Source organism: Coloeus monedula, assembly GCF_965178545.1.
Source record: "Coloeus monedula genome assembly, chromosome: 5".
Lineage (NCBI taxonomy): Eukaryota > Metazoa > Chordata > Aves > Passeriformes > Corvidae > Coloeus > Coloeus monedula.
The window spans coordinates 52,162,704-52,181,377 of NC_138785.1; the positions used below are offsets into that span (position 1 = coordinate 52,162,704).

The 18,674-nt window shown below is 37.4% G+C and overlaps 2 protein-coding genes across 7 annotated transcripts in view; both read right to left on the minus strand.

The window, feature by feature from the left end:
* WDR19 (WD repeat domain 19) overlaps window positions 1-9,109 on the minus strand; it is a gene marked incomplete at its 5' end in the record, with an annotated part of 34,983 nt that extends 25,874 nt beyond the window's left edge. The window contains 11 exons of one of the 2 annotated variants that reach the window (XM_082282459.1): window positions 458-605; window positions 1,127-1,276; window positions 2,578-2,700; window positions 3,112-3,218; window positions 3,956-4,070; window positions 4,166-4,338; window positions 5,480-5,550; window positions 6,751-6,924; window positions 8,175-8,287; window positions 8,644-8,724; window positions 9,053-9,109. In XM_082282459.1, coding sequence (XP_082138585.1) covers window positions 458-605; window positions 1,127-1,276; window positions 2,578-2,700; window positions 3,112-3,218; window positions 3,956-4,070; window positions 4,166-4,338; window positions 5,480-5,550; window positions 6,751-6,924; window positions 8,175-8,287; window positions 8,644-8,724; window positions 9,053-9,094 — 1,297 coding nt within the window. The remainder of the gene's footprint in view (window positions 1-457; window positions 606-1,126; window positions 1,277-2,577; window positions 2,701-3,111; window positions 3,219-3,955; window positions 4,071-4,165; window positions 4,339-5,479; window positions 5,551-6,750; window positions 6,925-8,174; window positions 8,288-8,643; window positions 8,725-9,052) is intronic. The other variant, XM_082282458.1, reaches the window with a different exon arrangement.
* Window positions 9,110-15,160: 6,051 nt separating this feature from the next.
* The window catches only part of KLHL5 (kelch like family member 5), a gene marked incomplete at its 5' end in the record, with an annotated part of 49,466 nt that continues 45,952 nt past the window's right edge, over window positions 15,161-18,674 (minus strand). For all 5 annotated transcript variants that reach the window (XM_082281400.1, XM_082281399.1, XM_082281398.1 and 2 more), the window contains one exon: window positions 15,161-16,695. In XM_082281400.1, coding sequence (XP_082137526.1) covers window positions 16,639-16,695 — 57 coding nt within the window. In that variant the 3' untranslated portion in view covers window positions 15,161-16,638. The remainder of the gene's footprint in view (window positions 16,696-18,674) is intronic.

The following is an 18,674-nucleotide window of genomic DNA, read 5'->3' on the forward strand; positions in this document are numbered from 1 at the left end:
TATACAGAATTTAAAGCTTCTAAACCAGTAAGGTCCTTTTCCAAATGTTTGCAGGTAAGTTTCAACATTTCTCTGTCGCAAATATAGAAATGGCTATGTTTACAACTTTAACATTTTAAGTGAATACAAGTTTTGTGACTCTGATGCAAGTTTTGTCACCCTGATCCTGAGATTTTTCTCATGAATGCTTCAACATAGAATTGAAGCACAATGTGTAACTTTCAAATGAAATATTATTAATAGCAAGAAGCTTATGGAGTTGTTGAGACCAAAATGCCTTGAAGCCTTACAGAGAAACCTACAAAGTAATTAGTTCTCTATTCATCAGTTGCACTTGAAATCATCTATAGTACTATTTATATTTATATGCATTTTATTTAAGACAAATGAAGATTCAGAACATGTTTTACTTTATTAACTAAAATAGTGAATAACCTTTTTAAAGAGCTTATGGTACCTTGAATGGCATCCTTATGAAAAACATAAGTGTACACTTTATCATCATCAAAAGCAACAAAAACACCTTTATCCATTGGCCAGTCTTCCCACAGGATTCCTTTAATGGTTGGTGAGAAGTCTGGAATCTCATACACTCTATCATTTACCTACATATAATGCAAAAGTAAAATTATTACCAAGTGACTAAGGCAAGAAACAAAATATTCATCCCAGTTGTGATTAAAAATTTTAAAATAATGTAAGTAGTCCAGAAATAGAAAAATTGTTTTAAGAAAGAGTTTTCTTATAAGTGGTGATTCTGAATAACACGAGTTTAAATTTGAAGTGGAGAAAATACACATTATATAAATTATATTTACTATTCTTTAAAAAAAAGGTATGGTGAGGGGCAGTGAAACTGGCTAGATTATCTGTATTTAAATACACAAGTACATACATTTTTGAAAATTACCGATGAGGAACTTACTATAATGAAATTGTCTTGATCTAGTATGACAGATTTTACTTCCTTACATTACCATTAAGTTATCTTCAAGCCTCCTTGCCCATTTCTTCTATCAGCATACAAGCTGGAGTGACAAAATCTTCTTCATTTTTTATTAAAAACACTATATAGTTGAAAAGCCTACTTGTAAATATATTGTATTGATATCCCACACTAACTTACTGGACAATAGACAAAGCCATCACTTTTGTCATCTATGAAAGCCATTCTGGTTCCATTGGGATCTGGAAAAACCTTTCTCACGCTGACAGGATGCCGGTATTCATTCACGTATTGCCAGTCTTCAATGTAGAAATAACGAATAACTCCAGTCTAATGAGAAATAATAGAAAATGTTAATAATTACATCAGTAGCGGCGAGCAGAAAAATAACTTGGCTGTAGTGTCTTCCATCTTAGAGTACTGAGTGTTCAAAAAAAGTACTTCCAAGTGGGTTTTTTTGCTTCCTTCTCACACCCTGTTTTGGGTAAGACAGGAAAAATTTCTGGGGGACAAAGAAAAGATTTGGGAGGTTTGAGGGGTTTTCTGTTAGTTTTGATATTTATCTCCCTCTGCTTTGGGGAGACAAGTGTTTACTGTGCAGTTCTCTAAACAAATTAAATGCCTGTCTCATTGCTGAGAGAAGCTGAACCTTAAAAAAAAAGCTGTAAAATTTGCTTCCAAAGAAGAACCACACATTCTTAAAAAGAGAGGTACCTAACTCAGGGAATAAAAACAATCAAACTAATTTGTGATTAAAGCTATATTTTAAAAAATGGGGCTTTTGACATCAATGGTAGAATTTGCACACATCAAATTGGTTGCAAATTTAGTACTTCAAATTTATCAGCACCAGTTTAGGTACTGCAGAGGTGGGAAAGACCTCATCTGCTACAAAACCACTCATGTTATTAAACCAGTGATAAAACCAGAGATAGTGGTTCTGCCTCTCCTCTGGAAGGTCAATACACCAGTCGATACCACAAAGAGCACAATACTACAGTGCCAAACATGTTCTGTATTCTCAGTGCCAGAAAATATTAAAAGGACAAAAAACTACCCTCATGCATAGAAAAATCTCCAGAAAAATACATAAGCATGTCCACATCCTTCTTCATCTTCTTCTGCCCTCCTTAATTCCCATCCTTGTAGAAACACATTAAAAAAATTCTCTTTGGACAAAGGCTTCAGTAGCAAGTCAAGGCTTTCATTTATGCTATGACATTGGTATGTATCAGTACCTTTTTGTCCACATTTTTCACATCACCACCTAAATCAACAAATTTGCAAGGCAAGTGGTATGTTTTTTCTTGTATCTGGAAGACATTTTGACTGCTAACCCTCTCACTAATGCAATAGAATTAAATTCTGCTATTAAAATCAGTGTTTCGCAACAAACACTAGTAAAAGCAAAACTTAACCATTCCTGCCGAAGCACATCATATAAATTCAACAGGAAAGGAAGCTGGATGCAATTTTGACTGTATTTTCTCAAAGTCCTTGTATAGAAAATAATCCACTGTAAAGATCACAGATGCACTTTTTGTTTTTCTAAAAGCATGAGCAGTAATCCAAATAATTCAGACAGAAATATATTCCATCTAAAAAGATCTTTAAAAAGAAGTAATACTCACATCTGTACCATATATGAGGAAGTCACTAGTTAAAGCATGGCACAAAATTTGGTATTTATCATCATCTGCTGGAAAAAGTCGAGTTTCTCGTTCTTCCTGAGCACCCAAACCCTCACTTTCTATCTAAATATAAAGAACAGAATGAACTGAAAAACTCCACTGTGAACAACAGGGTATCATAGTGTTGCTTGTATCAAACTGTAAGAGAATGAGATGAAAAAAAACTTGCACGTGCATTCCTCAAGAACCCAGCATCTGCTTTTGTCACATTACCAGAGACCTTTAAAATAAAACTTGTTAAATAGCTGACAAGAAAACGTTTTTGTTTACCTGTTCTAGTCTAGGTTGTATTTCTAAGTCTCCAGATACTCAGCTCTAGATTTTAATTAGCCAGCAAAACTATTCTGAAGAATTTTAAATTTTTATCCCCATTAACTGAAGATCATTCGATTTTATTTAATTTTTTAAATTAATTAACTTGTTCAGCTTAGATCAACTCATTAGTTCAACAATCCAAACTGCCAGAGCTCTTACCATATGCAACTGGATTTTACCCTCAAAGAGAGCAGCAGCATAATCGGAATTAAGGCACATACTTGCTACTGTCCCCAGGTACTCCACATCTTTAAGCTTTTTTACATCTAAAGGATTCAAACAGAAAAGATAAGGTAAAAATATTTTGATTTTGTATAGGTGTTCACTTATCATCTAAATTTGCAGCTGAGTGAGCAGATGTGAAAAACTCCCAACTAAGCAGAGAGGGGACAAGTCACACATAAAGAGACTTTCTTCTTAGCAGCCAGAGAACTGGTTAGAAAGTACAAGAGAAACTCTTTTCCTATGCAACTCTGACTAGTATTCTTACCGTTTTAATTAATTTACTGTCAGTGAAAAAAGGGGATGCTTAGAAAAACATGAAAGTTTTAAATCCACCATCTAAAATTTGGACACAGCATAACCAATTTTTCCTTATCCCACACATACAACATGAACATCTGCCAAACCGAGAATTTAAACTCTCTGATCATAGTTCCTAGGTACTATGCCAAACTTAGTACTTTAAGACACAGATATATAATGTCTCAAAAGCCTGAAGTCCTTCATTGATTAACAAGATGATGTGAAAAAAAACAAGTAAGCAACAGCCTACATTTCATGACCAATACCTCAAATAAGAAGTTTTATTTCTATTATTTACAATGCCTTGCCATAACTGCTTCAGCCTGAGAAGAATCTTATCCCATCCTAACAGGACCATATGGCAATTCAAGTTTTTATTGTACAACGTGGAACGTCCAGAACTGCTAAACACAATACTGAATTCATAAAATAAGACCAAGTGCTGCATTAGTTTTAAGATAACTAAATTTATGCTTACTATTCTCTCCAAGTGCATAAAACCAAGCCCGATTGTTCATTCCTACAGCCAAATGATAAACACCAATAGCAACAAAACTGGGCTCTACTTCAACAGACACCGTGACTGGTAGCTCCTGTAAGAAAACAAAACAAAATACAATTTTCATCCACTTTTAATACTTACTTTAATTATATCTACATGAAGTTTAAAAGGAAGAGGTTATCATACTCTCTCCACATGATTTGCGATGGTGACTTCAAGAAGAGAAGTGAGGTATGCGATTCGTGTACTGCAAGCATCTCCAAGGATTGGAAGCTTTGTCAAGAAAACATGGAGGGATCCTTTTCGTGTAGATACTGCCAACAGCTGTCCATCATCTGTCCAAGCCATCTGATCTACACCTAAAACATCCACAAGTTTTTGTAAAAAAATATAATCCTTTAACTTCTGTAACCAACAAACACTTACTTTGCTCTACAATGAAAATGGTAGGAATTAATATCTAGAATGTATGTACTAAAGTACTCAAAGATAACAAATTAATGTAATTCCAAGATTAATTAGAATCACTCAGATCAAACACATAATTTCCTAATATAGCATTTTACTGAGAGTGAAGACTTCACAGAATCGCAGAACTGTTTGAGTTGGAAGGGACCTTAAAGGCCATCTAGGTGCAATCCACCTTCCGCTACACCAAATTACAGATCTGTTACAAAACTGATCAACACTCTTTCTCTTCTCAACACTGACAGTTCAGGCAGCACATTCAAAGTGATCCATAATACCGGAAGCAGCTGAGCAGAATTCAATCTTATTCCCTTTATTGCCAAATTAGTAAGTACTAAATACAGAAATGGCATTTGTTTTTCAATGTCTGAAAATGCCATTAGAAAAACCATATTCTAACTGACTAATACCAACATTCCAAGGAAAACAGGGCAAGTGTTGTGCTAACAATATCCTAAATTCATTTTAAAAAAAAATTTTAAAAAGGAAGGTTCTTAGAAATAAAAAATCTGGAGGCAACCAGGAACTTGACAATAAATGAAGCATTTATAAACACGACATGAGGAGATAAGGGTGGAAACTCACTACTCAAGAAAATAGTTTTGTAACACTGTTCTGGAAGCCACAGGCAAAAGTCCTGTACATCAGGATGAAAACAGAATAAGTATCATATGTTAGTACAAGAGATGCTGAAAAGCACAAAAAAAATAATGGAAAGACGCAGAAACCAGTTAAGTGCATCACTTCAGTAATGTGAATATTCTGTATTACAGATTCAAAACTGCACAACACTAACTGATCAAATATTCTGAGAGCTGTACTTCTCTATACTTTGAATAGCTAAAATATGCTCCCATTTTGCTACAGGTCACCTAATAAATACAAGTTGGGAAAGCAGGAGTTTTTTAAAAATTCTATATTTACACAGTTTTTCCAACAGCGGTACTTTCACTCGATAAACAGAGACACTGTCAAAATTCCAGTTTACTTAATTAGTAAAAATTTCTATCCCCATGGAGAAAGTTAACATACCTTTGTTTTCATCATCCAAGTTTATTATGGCATACATTTCTCTCATATCTGTCAGATCATGGATTTTAATGCTAAAACAAAAATAAAGAGTTAGTCATTCTCACCCATCTAAATCTCAGTCATCATAAACTGGAAGAAACCCAATTCAATCAAGACAGCTTAATGGAGCAAAAAGTAGAGCACAAATGCAAAATGCCTTCAATTTCCTGAAAAACAACACATTGTTATCCATCACTGTAAACAGTGTATCACTATACCACAGTGCAAAAATATTTGCTCAGAGAACTAAAATTTGAGGAAAAGGCACAAATCCAATTAGAAAGAATTCACGGCTGGGAAACATAGACTGTTATTCCCTTTTGATATGTTACAGCATTTTACTTTAAAAACACAATACTGATGGACACATACGGCTTGAAACACAGATGTAAAAAATACTTTCAATCCTGCTGCATATAAAAGGGACAGAGTGAGAGGTTACTTATGGTGTCATGTCACTCAATGTATATTAATCCACTCAAAGAAATAACCCTTATTGTACAGTAGCTCAAGTGCTTGAAGTTGCACCATGTTTTGCTCACAGTTATACCACTCCTGACGTGCAACTGTCATAAATCAGCAGCTGGTCCCACACAGAGCTGAGGACAGAGAGAACAGTTTGACTCCTACTATGACACAGCTCCTCTTTTGCAGAAGAATTCAGATATCATAGAATCAGGGATTAGCAGATGAGGAGCTAAAGGAGCTATTCTATCCTATGCACAAAACATTCTGGAGAAACTCCAGTGTATTTAATTATTTTTTCCTTAATTCCTTACACTTCCCAACTTTTGTCTAGACTGCAGGTAAGACCAAACACCAGAGAGGAGGATATCAGTTATCAACATACTCAGTACAGATTTAAATTAATTTTTCTCCTGTTGTTAAGCAGATGTTTATGCTCAATCAATAAATCTTAGTAAAGGAATTTGGACTTTTTTGCAGCCAAGCAACATAACAGAAAAAGAATGAATCAAAAGGAGTAATTTATACTAAAGTTAATTTCTTTTTTGTTTACAATTAATTATATTAATTACAGCTGCAGAGATTTTTGTCCATAATAGCTTCTCCTAACTCTAAGCAGAGCAGCAGTTCCACAGAGCAATTCATCTTGTCTTTTCTAAACTCACTTCTTTGGGAGCCTTGAAGCCTTAGGAAGCATAGCATGAATGCCCAGTAGCTACAGCTCTGGGAGATGAATTCTATTCTTTATCTATAAAACTACCACTTACCAATTGTCTCCACATGACGCAGCTTTGTTTAAAGACTGTGATATAGCAATGCTACTTAGATTATCCTTATGATTATGAGCTTGAAAGACTTCTTGTCCTATTTCACGAATGTGCGTAGAAATGACTACAAAACACCCTTGTGAGAAACCAATCATAATGTAGCCGTCACCATACCTGTTACAAAAAACCAACAATTTAGAAAAGAGACCTATTAATGCAATATGCAAAAAGCATTTTCGTTCAGACTGCTGGCATACTGTCAATGCCTCCCAGCAAGAGGAAAAATAAACAAATTAGGGGAATTTATATATATCATGTTGAACCGTATAATATAAAATAGGTTAAGGGAAAACTACCACAGGTCCTTAAAGCAAAGAACCACATTTGTGCTCAGACGACTTGTAAGTCATCTTTATTCTCTCCTGCATTCTATAATGCCACTTTATTTTCAGCAGGTTGCACACATGGCAGTGATGCCCAGTGGAAAGATTTCTGGTATGCTTATTTCAATGAAGATGGGAACTTTCATTTCAAGGTTCTGGCCAACGTGGTCCCATCAAAGTCATGGCAAAACAATAATGCCAGTCACTGTGCCCTTATGGGCACCACAAACACAGTGGAAGTACCAAAGCAACAAACTGTATTTGTGAATATTCTGTTTACTTTTCATAGTCAAGTAGAAATAATGAGGTTAAGGCACAAATAGTTACAGCATGTAAAGATGAATTCAAACAGTATCTCATTAGCTTAATTGCAAAAAAAATCATTGCAATAGAAACAGCCCGGGTATGCCTTGTTACACATGGTCATACACTAAGAAGCCCATAGCTTCAGGTTTTCTTATGGTTGTAGTGTAAAGGAATGTCAATTCCACGTTGGCTGAACAGGCATTAAAAGACAAGCTGTAATGATTTAAAGATAGAGAAATAGTACAGCTACTTTTTTGGTACAGATCTGAAACTTCTAGCTTAGGTCTTCTTCACAGGAACATTACCAATGGTATTGCAGCATAAGGAGGCTGCAAGAACTTTGCACAGCTTCGCAAACCAAAAAACTACCTGAAGGACACAACTCCACTCCTAGCTCTTTCATCAGTTACTCATCCAAACAGAAAACAACCCATAAACCCCTCAGTTTAATCTTCTGTCAAGACAGCAACATATTAGTGTTTGAAGCTGAGCATACCAACAGTGCTTCTGCTGGAAAACACCATTTGTATAGCTACGGAATCATCAAGTAGAACAGTTACAAAATGTAGACTACTTTGTGTTTGGAAAGGAATTACTGAAAAATCTACAATACATCCAAGAAAAATCCAGTCTGAGCAAGGAATAGATGATTTTGTTTCCAGCATTTATTAGAACTACTTGGAAAATACTCAGCTTCTTAATACTAGAACAATTAATTAAGAAAGTTCTGCTCACCATTTGTAGGTTACAATACTGCCGTAAGGCTGCTGAAATTTCAGATCAATTGGGTTATCAGGATCATTCAAATTAAAAAGGAAGAGAGTCCTCTTGCCAACCACTGCACTTACCTGCCAATGAATGAAAAGCAAAATTAACATAAGAAGAATGGCATAACTTCAAAGTAAGGCCCTATATCTTCACTAAAAGATGAGATTTAAGAATTTGAGTAATCCTTAAGAATCTCATGGATCTGAATTCTGAATCTGATTCTGAATCAACAGTGGAAGAGATTTTCAGGACATTGCCCTGTGTGAGACAGTGGTTCACAAATCTAAATGCAAGCTCAGAACACACAACTCAAATTCAAGACTTTCTCCTACAGAAGTCAGCTCCATTTCCTCAGAAGAAAAGGTAGCAGATCACATGGAGTTATCCTGCTAGATTACTCCCACTTGAACTAAAGTATTTTGTAGTGACTTCTTACTGTGCTTTCCCTAGTTGACACTCTTTCATCAGTCTTCATAACTGAGAACTGCATGTCACTGGGATCTGAGCTGACTGAGGTCTGCAAGAAAGAAGTTCAGATTGAGAAATCAACAGTTAATGTAGTACATACTGAAGATAAATAATTGCATTATTCCTGCCGTGTACAATTTCACATAAGGACAGAGTTGTTACTGCATTCAGTACCAAAACCAAGAAAAGCATTAGAGAAAACATGACCTCAGTTTGGATCTTCATGACATGTTAGCATAAAATATATATTAAAAAAGCTTCATGTCCTTGAAAGCACTGGGGTTCAAAAGGCACAAGCTCCCATAGGTCCCAGCTTTCTTGGGAACCAGGAGTATTAATGTACACCTTAAAAATCAAATGTGCATTATAAATACTACCTGTCTTATAGTATCCCCTTCCTGATTGCTTATAGTAATCATTTTGTCTTCACCACCTAAAGCAAGGAGGTTTTCAGTACTCCAGCAGCCACAAGTAATCCTCTTAGTGTGTTTACCTGAAAAAGAAATAAACCGATACAAAACAAATCAAACACAAGCCAAAAAAAATCTGTGATGGAAATATACTCAGTTTGGCTACTCAAACACAGACTGTCAGAATGTGAAACAACCTGTCAGAGCAAGAGCATTTTTCAAAAAATCTTCTGCTCGCAGATGGAAGTCTTTTGACCTTATACAAAACAGCACAGGCCCTGTTCTTCCATTGCTTTGCATCACATTTCTGGGGACTGTGTTATATCCTTGGCATTTATGCCCAGAGGTACTCTAAGCAGGTAAGAAAAAGTAACTTAGCAACATGAACAACAACACAAATCCTTTGCAAGAAAGATAATACAGGTCTCCCACGAGGCAGTAAGGCAGTATTCGGCATTTGTATATATATTTAACTTAGTATACTACATAATACTCTGCTGTGTACACCAAACCAGAAGCTGCAAGTTGAGTATGAGCACATTTTTTATCTGCATGTTCATACAGAGAACTGAAAAGGAAACTATGTATATTAACAAAATTCCACTTGCACATGTGCCAGAGTAGTTTCAAACCAATCCATACCAAGAACAGAAATCTTGCGAGAAGTCTGACGGTTATATATGAGTAAGTTTCCTTTTGCTGTTCCAACAGCAAGTAAAGCTCCAACTCGAGACCACAACAAGAAAGACATTGCATCCCTACAACAAAAAAAAATTTTAGTTTGTTTAATGGAGATTCCTTTCACATGCTCATGTATCAAAACATTTTGCGTAAGACATTTTGCATTTGTCTTTAATTTCTATGAGTCACACAGACCAAGGAGAACTTTTAAATTAAGCAAATGTTCTCCACAAATATCAGAGTTAAGTATGCATGATAGTAAAAGTAATAAAAATTTGTATGAGGTAATATAACATGACTTGTACAAATGGAAATGTGTCTGCAAACATCAAGAGTCTTTGATGGAATCACTGGTAATTTTCCAGCCACTTTTTGTATTGTTTCTTTCTACCTCAATAACTGTATGCATTTAGCCCACTCAAAAGTGAGTAGGCCTAGTTCTAGTCAATGTAATAAAGAAGTTAGATAGATCTATTTTAACCTGAAGTTTCAGATACAGCAAGGCCTATTTTGATGTATATTTAAGGCTATACAGATACTACACATAATGTTAAACAAAGAGCCTCTTAAGCAAAAAAACTTTAAACCAAAATTTTCTAATTAGCACAGTCCCTCCCATCTTTTTAAATTTCAGGGTAGGCCTGCAAAAGAATTTGAAAGAAATTTGAGATATTGACATGTGAAATGACCTCCAATACATATTTGGTTTGCGTATGAGCTGCCTTCCTAATTTTGAAAAGGGGACGATACCAGAAAAGCCTGACTATCACAGCATTTGTGTCTTAGTGCTAACACTGTGACAAAAAAATGATTAGGGATTTCCATTGATAAATACTGCTCAAACAGTATATAAGTAAGCAATTTACCTCCAGTATTAGAAAGAAAGATCACAAAGGAACTGCAATTAACTGCAGACTCCATTCTGTTAGGTACCTTCTGTGTTCTTTTTTGCTTGCATACTGGTAGGTTACTCCTCACCCCACAGTATTTGTTTACACATGAAAATGGTACAATATGGTCTATTCATTCACACAGTATAACGTCTATAACATGCATCTTAACAAACACAGGACAGAGTTGTTTCCACTCTCCTACAGGAAGAATGTTTATGTTGAATGCGAGAGTTTAGCGGAACAGACTCAAAGAAACCAAAAGTTTGTTAAACCAAGCTTATTCATTAACCCAATGCTTGATTGTTATGCAGACCCCGGAAGAGTTTAAAGTCTGTGGCCAAATTCAGAAAGGTAAGGCTTTGAACCTTAGCTACCTCCTTCCATCCTAAACCAGTCTACTGTGTGAATAGCACTTTAGCCCCCTTATAAATCTAAGCAAAAAAAAAATCCTAGCACCACTGATATCACTTCCCTTACTTTTAAGCTCCCTTTAGCTGGTGTGAAAGACTTAGGACAAAGAATAGCCAGTGCAGACACACAAAAAATTCATCCATCCTTATCGCTACCACAAAGTTGAAACATTGAAGAGAAGCTTTCTAGAGACTTTGGCACTGCTGACACTCAAAAAAGAAACAAACACCCTGTAAAACCCAAAATCCCCATCTACAACAAACACTTCAAAACCAGCAAATCATATAAAAAAGAATTTAGTAACAAATTGCAGCATATTCGTTTAATTAGTATATATATTATGAGGACTCCAATAAAAATATGATCTTGCAATATAGCCTCCACATCAACAAGTCACAGTGGTCCCAGTCTTTAATACACATTAAAAAAAAAAATTCTTACCTCATGCCACTGTCTACTTGGCTTGTTTTGTTTGTGATTGCATCCCACAGAAATATGGTGCTAGATTTGTCTGTGATTATTGCTAAAGTATCTCCATCCTTATCCCAGTCCATAGCAATACAGTTACTGAAGAAAAGAAAAAAGTCACTAAGAATGTTAAAACGTGTTTGTAGGTGCACAGAAACAGCCAGAACTATGCTGACTATGAGTCCCTATCCTTCCTTTCCCCTCCCCTGCAAACCCATGACATATTGCAGATTTATCTGTAAACTAGTTTTATAGCAACCCCACTTTTCCTCAAATCTCATCAAAATGACAGGGGCTGAGAAGAAGGTCATAAAAGGCACTGCTACCCACATTCTAGTACTTGAAATACTGTCACCTTGATTTTCAAGAGACAGTGGAAGTCCTCTGTTAGGTTCTGGTTTGTTAGAGGCTATTCAGACTTGGGATTATTCTTCTGGTAGTACACCTCTGATTCCACACAGTTTTCCTCACTTTGGACAGTTTTCTGGAGAGAATGTGCATTTCTCATACATTGTGCAAAACACTGCACAGAAAGAGCTGGGCCATGGATATTACCAAGTCAAAGAGACTGAAACAGCCAGCCCATATTATGACTGACACCTAACCCAAACATCAAGATGTGATGGTCAGTGAAATACAAGTGAGTCTGGTAAAGGCAATGAGAATTGCATCTCCTGGTTTGGTGCAAGGTGGCAACTACCATGAACTGCAAAAACTGGATTTCTAGACGTCTTGGGGACCTAAGTGATGCTGGCTCATATTTACCAATAACAGGGCTATGTAAGTGATGATCAGGAAATTAAAGTTATGCTCTTGACTAGAGGTTTCAGTCTCAAAGACCTAGTGGGAGTTTTGCCTTGACTAAGAGCATTACCTTAATCAAAATTAATCAGATAGTTAAAATAAAAATTTCCATGATGACTAAGAGCAGTTAAAGTGCTAAGAAGAGATGAGCAGTACACAAATGAACCTACATGAAGTAGTAATGGAACCCAATAAAAATGTATTTATTGAGCAAACCAGCATGAAGACCCAATGTCACACCATTTTTCCTTAGGGAGGTTTCCCCTGGTTTATATCCAGCCTGTTCCTATGGTCTGACTGCCTTTTAAGAAGTTCAATGTATCTTCCAAAGTACATGACTTTTTAAATTTAATCGGAAAAAATCCAACTTGTACACTCCCATACCACTCTTTGATGTGAACCAAAGTGTGATCAGCTGGAAAAAAAATTACTCACTTCAGAAGTATTGTCTCAGCCTAAAGCAACAATGCAAATGTGTACATTTGTGCCACTGATGCAAACAGAAGCACTAAACCAAAAGAGTATCTTTCCTCAGCAAAGCCATAACAAACTATTAGAAAATCAACAGTAACAAGAATGCAAGGATATATTGTACACAACCTCATTATGATCCTTCTAAATATGATAGGTCTTTTTTTAACATTTTAATGACATACTTTGTCTTCTCTTCCAGGTACGTTCACCAGAGATAGTATATCTTCCTACAAATTTCTCACATTGTCTAAGTATCCTACCAGAAGAGAAGCATTTTTAAAGAAAAAAACAACAACAAAAAATTTAAACCTATCTTAGTACCTACCCTGGTAAGCTGATTTCATTTCTCTTCTGACCATGACGATCAAAAATTTTCACAGCACGATCACCTCTAAAAAAGATTAATATATAGAATAATTCCCTTTCTTTATCAGTAATTTTGATGGACAAATGCAATAAATAGTTGCAGTCTTACCCTGTTACAGCAAGAAAATTTCCTAAAGTCTTCTGCCAAGTAAACTGCACAGGGGAACCAGACCAAGCTTTTTCATACAGACTGAATACTTGCTGGGGGAAAAAGTAGGAAATTATACATCTTAAAACTGTAAGCATATAAAAATACTACAGCTTCCTAGCATGTTAGCAACTGAGCACAGTGGGAGTAAAAAACCCCCAAACAATCCAAACACAATTTCTGCATGATTCCAATGCACCGAAGTACCAAAATCCCACCTAAAAGTTCTTTCAATTTGAATGGAATAAACTGACGTTTCTGGTGCTGAGTGTCTGCATAGAGAACTGTGACTCTATCAAAACTATTATTTTTGCCTCTTAGTTACAAGAATAAAAAAATTGCAGGAGACTCTCCCCTTCTAGTTCAAAGACCACAACGTCAATAGTTGTCTAAATTTAATGGAAAAGTCTGGGACCAGAAAGCATCCTTAGTTTGTAAAACACAGAAGGCTCAACATTTACTCTTTAAGAGATAGGTACCTTTTTGTTACTCTGAATTGCTGGGTCTTAAAAGCTAAGATTTCAAAGCAACACACTGTAGAAAGAGATTCTGATTCCCAACTGATAAAATTTCTGAATGTCCTTTTCCTTTCACACTATCCACAGATATTTTTCTGTAACTTGGGTGTAAGATAAAGCCCACAAGTTTGTTTCAAAGCTTGCTATCGTGACTTATATCCCCACATGCCATAAGATAAACACCAACACCTGATGTCCACCAAATGCCTGTCAGGCTTGCTCAAGTCTGCCACAGGTTCATATCCCTTCTTTTGGGTCAATGTAAACTGAGGTATTCTTCACACTGAATCTACATTCTACTCACAAGAATAGCAAAAATACAACCACCACATGCCACACTCACAAATTACATCTGACAACTACGTTTGATTTTGAAAAAAAAAATTTAATAAAATCTTAGTCCAGAGAAGGGCTACCAAGATGATTTGAGGGATGGAGCACCCCTCCATCTACGAGGAAAGACAGAGAACTGGGATTGTTCAGCCTGTAGAAGCGAAGCTTTGGCGTGACCTAATTGTGGGCTTTCGGCACCTGAAGGGAAGCTACGAGAAAGATGGAGAGGGACTACTTGTAAGGGCATGCGGTCACAGAACAAGGAGGAACGGCTTCAAACTGAGAGAGTAGGTTTAGATTTACTTATTGAGAGGAAGGTATTTGCTGTGACGGTGGCGAGGCACTGGAACAGGTTTCCCACAGAAGTTGTGAACACCCCATCCGTAGAAGTGTACAAGGCCAGGCTGGATGGAGCCCTGAGCAACCTGGGATAGTGGAAGATGTCCCTGCTCATCGCAGAGGCGTTGGAACTAGATAACCTTTAAGCTACCTTTCACCCGAAGTCACTCCACGAGAAAGAAAACAAACACGAGAGTGCAGGCAAGCACACCAGGCCCCCACCGCCGTTTGCTGGCGGCCCTTCCCGCCGCGCCTCCCTCCCGTGCACAGGCCGCAAGCGCCACCGCCCGCCCGCTCCCCCGGGCGGGACCCGCGACCCCTGCCCGCCCCCGCCCCCGCCCCGGCGCCCGCGGCCGCCCAAACCCACCTTCATCGCGGCCACCGCGGGCCGCCAGCACCGCGCACGCGCCGCCCGCCCACGGCGCCGCAGTTACCCCGGAGACGGAGCGGGCAGAGACCAGAGACCGGCCCCCGCCCCCCGGCCCGGCCCCCGCCCCAGCGGGAGGAGCTCTGCGTGGGGCCGCGGTTCCCAGAGCGGGGTATGGGCAGTACTCAGAGACAAAGGAGTGTTTTTAGATCGCGGACACGCAGAACGGCTCTAAGAGAGGAATAAAGGCACACACCCGCCAGCAAAGCCTCTTGAGATCAGCTGTATTCCAACTGCAAAGCTTCATCACAAAGTGTCACCGATTTCTTTTAAAACAATAAATAGTTCGCCGAGAGCGTTAAAACACACGTTTAAAATTACAAATGTACAAAGGACTTTGGGTATCGGGCACTTCAAACTTTAAAAAAAAACCAAACCAAACCCAAAACATTCGATGAGTTCACATCTTCCCATTTTTCACGCGCGGTGCTGTTTGGGAAACATAAGGGACAAGGCACGTAAAAGCAAATACAAAAAGGCTTCTCCCGAGAACATGTAGACAGTTCAAAGCAATTCGGTGTAACAGCAGAGGGCTCGAGAAAGGCAAATTATAAAGTATCTGAAAAAATTAGGTAATTGTTAAATAAGGTAACTAATTTGATACAGTCCTGCGAGGCACACGTCACTCTCCTGTAAGATGCTGAACATGCTTAAATGGTGGCAGTTGAGCGTCTTGCAGGATTGGGCCCTTTACATTTTTAAATAAACTTACAGGAAAGACAGACAATTTCTTCATCTTACAAAATTATACTTTTCATAGTAGTGCAAAGCCTCATGTAAAAATGTAATTAGTCTAGATGTAATGGAATGCTTCAAAAATTCCAAAGTGCAAATATTAAACTTAAATTGGTTAATTGTTAATCACACTTTAGAATTCTTCGAATAACTCATACAAATAGCAAAGTAAATACAAGAACCAAAGCAGAGAAAAAGGTATGATGTTCTGCATCTTGCATAACAACTTGAAAATCTAAAAAGTACACTGGATGTCAAAAATATCTGTCAGAAATTATTAAATAGCAGGTTTCTGTTAGCATAAGACAATATTTAAAATAAGGCTTTGGTTAAATAAAAAGTTCTCTAAACTAGGAATGATGATAAAAAGTGCAAAAGATTCACCAAATACACAACTTCATTTCCAAGGGAGGCATTACACCTGCCATTTACAATAGTTTGCATTGGTTTGTCAGCCTGCCTTGTAGTCACTCAGATAGCTATAGCCAAACGTGTTTATTACAGGCAAATTAAATCTATGGGGTCCAATCCTTTAACTTGTTTCACCCAGAGACAGACCCAATTATATCAAAGTACATCCATTTATAGCATCATTGCTCTGCATGTTTGGGGAAATCAAGGCCCTGGATCCAGAACATGTGATTATTATAGTGAGTTCATTCATTTTCTTAGTGCTTCCTAAACAGAAGTCCTCTGCTGACAACTGGCAGGTTGCAGCTGACTTTCTTACAAGTAGAATTCTTGTAACATATGCGTAACAAAGATAAGTTTTTAAAAAGTGCTTAATATTGGTCCATAAGAACAGCATGTTCTTATGTTGGTCAGCTTCAGACCAAACAATTTGCTGGGGTAGATATCCTGCACCTGGTCTTCATTGGTTCACTGGTAGTTTGCTTGAGGAAAACGTAATCCTCTGAGTCCACGCAGAAGAATGTCACCTTCCCAGAGAAAATAATTCAGAGTTTTACAGTCACAACACATGCTCCAGCTCTTCCTAAGCACAGTGGTGCAACCTGTAAGCAAACAAACAAACAAACCATCCGTGAGATAAATGCAGTCAGCTTTAAGTAATTTTTCCCCCTAATTATATGGCTGCAGCAGAGTGACAATATCACCCATGCTCTGTTAACGTGACTTACAAATTGGTCCAAAATTGTATACAAACACACAGAAAATGAAAAATATTTCATATGACAGAGTGAAGCACTTTGAAAACAATAGCAAGCCTAAGGACATCAAGCAATTCTTATTGATAATTCCAATTATTCAGTATTATGGGAAAAAGAAACCCTTGTTTTAGTACAAACTGGATACCTGAGCTAGACACTCAGACAACTGAGTAAAGGGCGGTAAAATAATGCATTTCTCAGAAACAGAAAATGACTACAATTATAGGGGCAACCTCTCCTCTTTACTTGATTATTTGATAAAATCCTGTTAAGAGTTCTTGAAATCAGAATATATTTCCCAGTCATTATTCTTCAATTGCAAACAGAAGTTACTTCTGGCAAGACCCTTTTCTGCTGCGATTCTGCTGGACTTGAACAGAGGACATTAGTTTCTAACACTCCACTTCTCCTTTTAACCTTCATAGTATTGCAGTGTATGTGAATAGCACACCAAGTGGTACAGAGACTATCCTAAAGATGAAAAAGGCTGTTTATGCCAACTCCCCTATTTTTTTTTTTCCCAGGAACAACAGACTTTTATAGAGCTGTCTTTGGCTCTGACAACCTTCTCTTGAGAAAATTCCACTACCTTCTCTTGAGTTGTGTGAAGATGAAGAGGTGGCAAACTGCTGACATAACAAGAGAGAAAGAAGGTGCACAAATATTTCCAAATCCCCCTGGGAAGGGTTTGACACTATTCTACATACTGGGATCACGGCATTCAGTGAGATATAGAGGGCCATGGCTAAGGGTACAAAGGTACATACAGATGGTCACTGCCTAGACATGTGAGATTTATTTAGATGCAATAGTGAGAAGCACAGTTTCTGTCCTCTGGTACAGTTTGTTTTTCTTTAGCAGGACTAACAATGCCATGGGTTATAATTACCAGTACCAGTGAAGGCCCCAAGCTCTGACGAGCCTCCTTGGTGACTTGTTTTTTAAGAGCTTGCAGCAGTACGCAGTGGGGGGAAATGGACAGCTCAGTTTTTTGTGTTACAGAGATTTTGATTAACAGTAGTTTAGTCCTCTTTTTGAATTAAGAATTTGGGCTATTGCCAGGATAGCATATTCAGGTGGCTCAGAATTCAGCTGCCTAAATAATGGTGTCTGATGCTATTACAAATGAGCTTGGACATTCATCCTAGTCTGCAACTGGACTCCAGGAGGGTCTTGGTCTCCCACAGATTATATGTTGTATCTGCCAACCTTCTGTGGATGTAGATACCCTAGGGTATCTCAAATAGCATTAGACACCAAAGGACAGTCAGCTCAGGATGTCCTTGTGCGTGCTCTTCCCACAGAACACACATTCCTGGAGCTATATAAAAGTAACCAAGCTCTGAACTGAAAGTAATGGTTTCTGAGCATGAACTGAAGAATTATTTTTATTTTAAAGCTGCAAAAAGAAAAATGGGCAAAGGCTTTCTGAAAGCTGCACAGACTGTACATAGCATTCACCTCAGGAAGGGATTATTTATGAAAAAATGACCAAAACCTTGAAGAAATCAATGTTGAGAGACACATTAGAGCTAAAACTAATCTACATTTATCATTTATCTTCAGAACAGGAAGCCATGTAAACAGAATCCTTTATGAGAGTTTGGGGAACATGGCAATATATTTTATTTAAAATAGCTGAAATTGCCAAAGAAAATAGCTATACTCTTGCCAAAGAAAGAAGGGCAGTTTATTAGAAATTAACAACTGTCTGTTCAGGATAAGTCATCTCAAGATGGTAGACAAAGGAAAAAAAGAGAGACTCACAACAGACAAGTAAAGCGTTTTTTAGAGAAGGAGTATTTGAATTCTCCTTGTAAAAA